The sequence below is a fragment of the Geospiza fortis genome, unplaced genomic scaffold, assembly GCF_000277835.1.
Source record: "Geospiza fortis unplaced genomic scaffold, GeoFor_1.0 scaffold106, whole genome shotgun sequence".
NCBI lineage: Eukaryota > Metazoa > Chordata > Aves > Passeriformes > Thraupidae > Geospiza > Geospiza fortis.
The window spans coordinates 6,535-10,519 of record NW_005054377.1 but is presented as its reverse complement, the minus strand read 5'-3'; the positions used below and the strand labels follow the sequence as shown (position 1 = coordinate 10,519).

At 39.8% G+C, this 3,985-nt stretch overlaps 1 protein-coding gene across 1 annotated transcript; it reads right to left on the bottom strand.

Annotated features, from left to right (window-relative positions):
- Window positions 1-304: 304 nt before the first annotated feature.
- LOC102032451 (chloride intracellular channel protein 5-like) lies at window positions 305-2,924 on the bottom strand (the record flags this gene model as incomplete). Its single annotated transcript, XM_005424957.2, has 2 exons — window positions 305-495; window positions 2,743-2,924. Coding segments are annotated over 2 exons (350 nt in total), but the record flags the coding sequence as incomplete, so codon positions are not given.
- Window positions 2,925-3,985: the final 1,061 nt, after the last annotated feature.

Below are 3,985 nucleotides of genomic sequence, written 5' to 3'. Positions count from 1 at the left end.
AGGTCATGATGTACCCCCAACACAGAACAAGGAACTAGTCAAGAGGACTCATTTTCAATAGTGATTGCAAACAATACTAGTTGAGCCAAATCTTGGGCTAGACATCAAAGGGTGTCCACCCCTACTCCCCACCTCCATTCCCCCACCCCCCACCCCACTACAGCTGCCTTCCCTTTTCTCCAGAGAGAAGCAGATTTGTCCCTGCCCAATACACTTGGAACAAGTGAAGTCAAAGATGCCAACCAGACAGCATAACAATAAAGTACATCTTAAGGCAACAAGGAGCAGAGTCTGTAAAAGGGGATAATGAGCCATGGCTGAGGGCAGTTAGGACTTGCTGAGCCTCTTGGCCACATCTGCGTAAGCTTGCTCGATTTCTTTGTCTGCTGCACAGGTGTTGGTGAATTCATCCCTGCTGTACGCGTTCTTCAGGTACCGCCACAGCCCCGTCATCTCCGCCGGGAACTCGAAGTTGCGGTATTTCTTTGCAACAATCTAAAGCAAAGATAAAACACCTGGAAAAACCCATCTCACAGGAGATGCATCTCCTTCTCAGGGAGCTTCTTGCTCTCTTCTGTCATATAATTAATAGCAAATGAGAGGAATGTTTGGAGAATCAGGGATTTACCACAGAAAAGCCTTGGAAGTGCTGCTGGTTGTCCCCTATCTTGCCAGGCTGCTGCTTGGCCTAAGGATACTCTAAAGCTACAACCTGGCTACTGTCACCAAATTTCAACTTTTATGGTACTTGAAGTTCATTGATTTAACCATATTGGGGTATTGGGGTTTTTTTTCACAAGTCTTAAGTACATCACTTAAAGCTGAGACACCACATAAAAAGGGGCTGAATCATCAAGAGCACGACAGATTTAAGAGAAAGGCATTAGAAATGATTATAACATATCTTCATATTAATTTTTATATTTAACATTTTTTTTTTATATACGGTATTATATTTTAATATATGTAATATATTTTCCTGGTAAATGGTGTCAGAGGATATAACCACCTACAGCTGTTGGAAGCCTTTTGGAAGGCTGTTCATGAAAAGAAGAATTCAGGGTGGTATGGGTACCATGATTAGGAAACCAAGATGATTTAGCATATATTAGAAACAGGAGCATTGGGATAAACTGAGGGAGAAAATGGTTATTTCAAGACTTGTTAGACTAGGAAATTGTCTATCAAGGCAAATTTTTGATTTCTAAAAACACTTAGGCCCTTATTCAGGAAAATAGTTAAGTGCATACTTAATTTTAAGCACCTGTACAGTCTCATTGAAGTAAATGGGATTAATCTGCACTTAAAGCTAGTTGGTTGGTTAAGTACCTCACTGGATTGGGATATTTCAGTTTCCCTGTAGGAATATACCATATAGAATAAGCTTGTGGTGACAGAGTGAACTATCTGATAGGAAAGGATGGATTAACTAATTTAATGAGTGCTTCCAATCTCTAATTTTTCTGACAGTATAAAATTGTTCCTGGGCATAAATTGCACACATATGTGCCACAGAGTTCCCCTTTATTTTTAAAGCACATGGTAGACCTGTTTTCCATCTCAGATTTCTTAGGACAGTCATGTTCTCAGAAACGACTGTGATTTGTTTCTATTACCAGGATCCACTTGGTATAAGCAAGGCCAAATCCTGTCCTAAACTGCATTTAATTAAGCATTCTTGCCTTCCCTGATGCTTCACACGCATATGGGGAAGATAAAACCTGCTGGGCAACTTAAGTCAACATTTTCAAAATTTCCAGCACACATCTTCCATCAAATGAAAAAATAATTCACCCTTTTCTTCTATCTTTAAATGATTTTCAGGCAATAACCTATGGCTACGCTTGTCTGAGAAAAATTTTAATTCTCTTTTTACATCTTTCATTTCAACCCTAGGAGACAAGAACCAGTGAGGGGCCACATATTAATTTTGCATTGTCTGACTCCAACGTTGCCAATGAAGACAAGCCAGAATAAGCACTAAACCTGTGAGGATATTATCACATTTCTCACCTGGTGACTTATGTGCTTTTTAATTTTTTTTTTCTTTTTGCATGTGTGCAGTTAGCTCCCAGGCTCAGTTTATATTTTGGCTCACAGAGCCAAATTAGATGCATGACTTGGCTTTAATTCCTTGCTCACTTGCTTGCCAAGGTCTGCCAGGTACTTGCGTTATTCTAAAGCAACATGTCATCTGATAAATTAAATAAATGCAACATTTAGAAGTCAAGATGATGTACATGATTTGCACTATAGCAGCAACCATAGTACATCTGAAATCCTGGACCTTGGCAATGACTTTGATTTGTTAACTTCTCTGTGTGAAATACCAGATGGAATAAAAATTCCCCAAAGAGATGGACTGCTGCTCTTAAGTTACAAATGGGTGGGAACTGACTAAAGTTTTGACATATTTCTTAAGGGCATTAGGAACTAATTAATACAAAAGACTGCTGCTACTTGCAGCAGGGTAAAAATAAAGAGACAAGTCATCTAGAACTTAGTACTGTCTTCATCACTAAGAAGTGATGGGACAATTTTCTCATGAACTAAGCATAAAGTTCCTTTATTTAACCTATAGGAAACACTGAAGAGCAAAACTGTGTTTCAAACTGCTCTTCTAGGCCTAAAGAACTCTGCTGAAATAGAGAGTACAAAAACATTGGCTGTGTCACTCAGCTGTCAGAGCAAGGCATGTCATGTCAGATAAGGCTTTTTTGACCATCTCACAACATCTTTTACCTTCACAACATGGAGTTTGGGCAGAAGGTTGCAGTCAGCAAGTGTCAGGTCATCTCCATCCAGAAACTTGCGTTTAGACACTTTTTCCTCTTCAGTGCTGTCTGCATCAATCTCCTCTGGCAGGGGAGTTCTCAGGTAGTCATCCAGCTTCTTCAGAGCCTTCACTAAGCCCCTTTCAAGAGCTTTGCCAAGAAAAGCAAAGAGTAGGTGATTAGGGCAGGACAAGAATTGTTTAGAAATGCTCATTATCAATTGCTATGGTAGTGTCTAGAAAAAAAGCCAAGAAACAATTTATTTGTTGTTAATTTGTGCTCCAAAGCTGACACAATCCAATGGCAAAGTAGCCCAGCAAAGTACATCTGCCTGAGGACAAAGCTCATCCTGCAGTGGGAAAATGGACACAGGGACCTTGTTGTACCATGTCTTCTGACAAACAACAAAAAGCAGTGAAAGAGATCACAGAAGGAAAAAACAGCTTGTCAAGATGATACACCAAAAAACCACATATTGCCTACGATATTCTTTTGGTCTGTTTAAAGCCATCACACAGGAACTGGAACCCTGTACACTGCTCCTTCATTTTTCTAACCAGCTGCATAAGACTGCAATGAAGCAGAATTTTCTAGCATTACTTCAGCTCTATCAAGTCTTAATTTTACTTCTTTCAACACCCTTGCAGAGTAATTAAAGGTAATAACAGTAATTCCAAAGATGCTAACCAGAGCTCCACAGAGCTGAAAGATATGCTACAAATGAGATGAGATATTAGCCAGTGTTAAAATTCCCATTTAACTCTGGTTCAACTTGGGTGCAAATTCTCTTTTTGAGAGATCTCAAATAGTCTTGCAATGGAGAGGAGACTCCAGACCTCTTAGTTCAGTTACTGAAGATCATGTCCCACACTGCTGCTGGCTCCAACAAATTCCAATGTTCAAATGCCATCTAGACCTCTACAGCAGAGTGCAAATTTTTCACCCAGGCAAGGAATTTGTGTCTTTATGCTTCACTGTCAGAACAATAGAAAAGCTTGCTTGCAATTGCAAGTGCAATCTGCACTTACAAAAAGCTGGATAACTCTGTGCAGGTTTGTGCATTACTCAAACTGCAAACATTGGGGGCAAAGAAGGGTCTTTCATGTTTCTGTCTGAAGGGTGAAAAGCATGATGGAGTCCTGGTCCCCCACAAGTGCCCCAAAGCGCTAAAGCAACATAAATAAGAAACAGCAAGAATTTACAATGTGAAA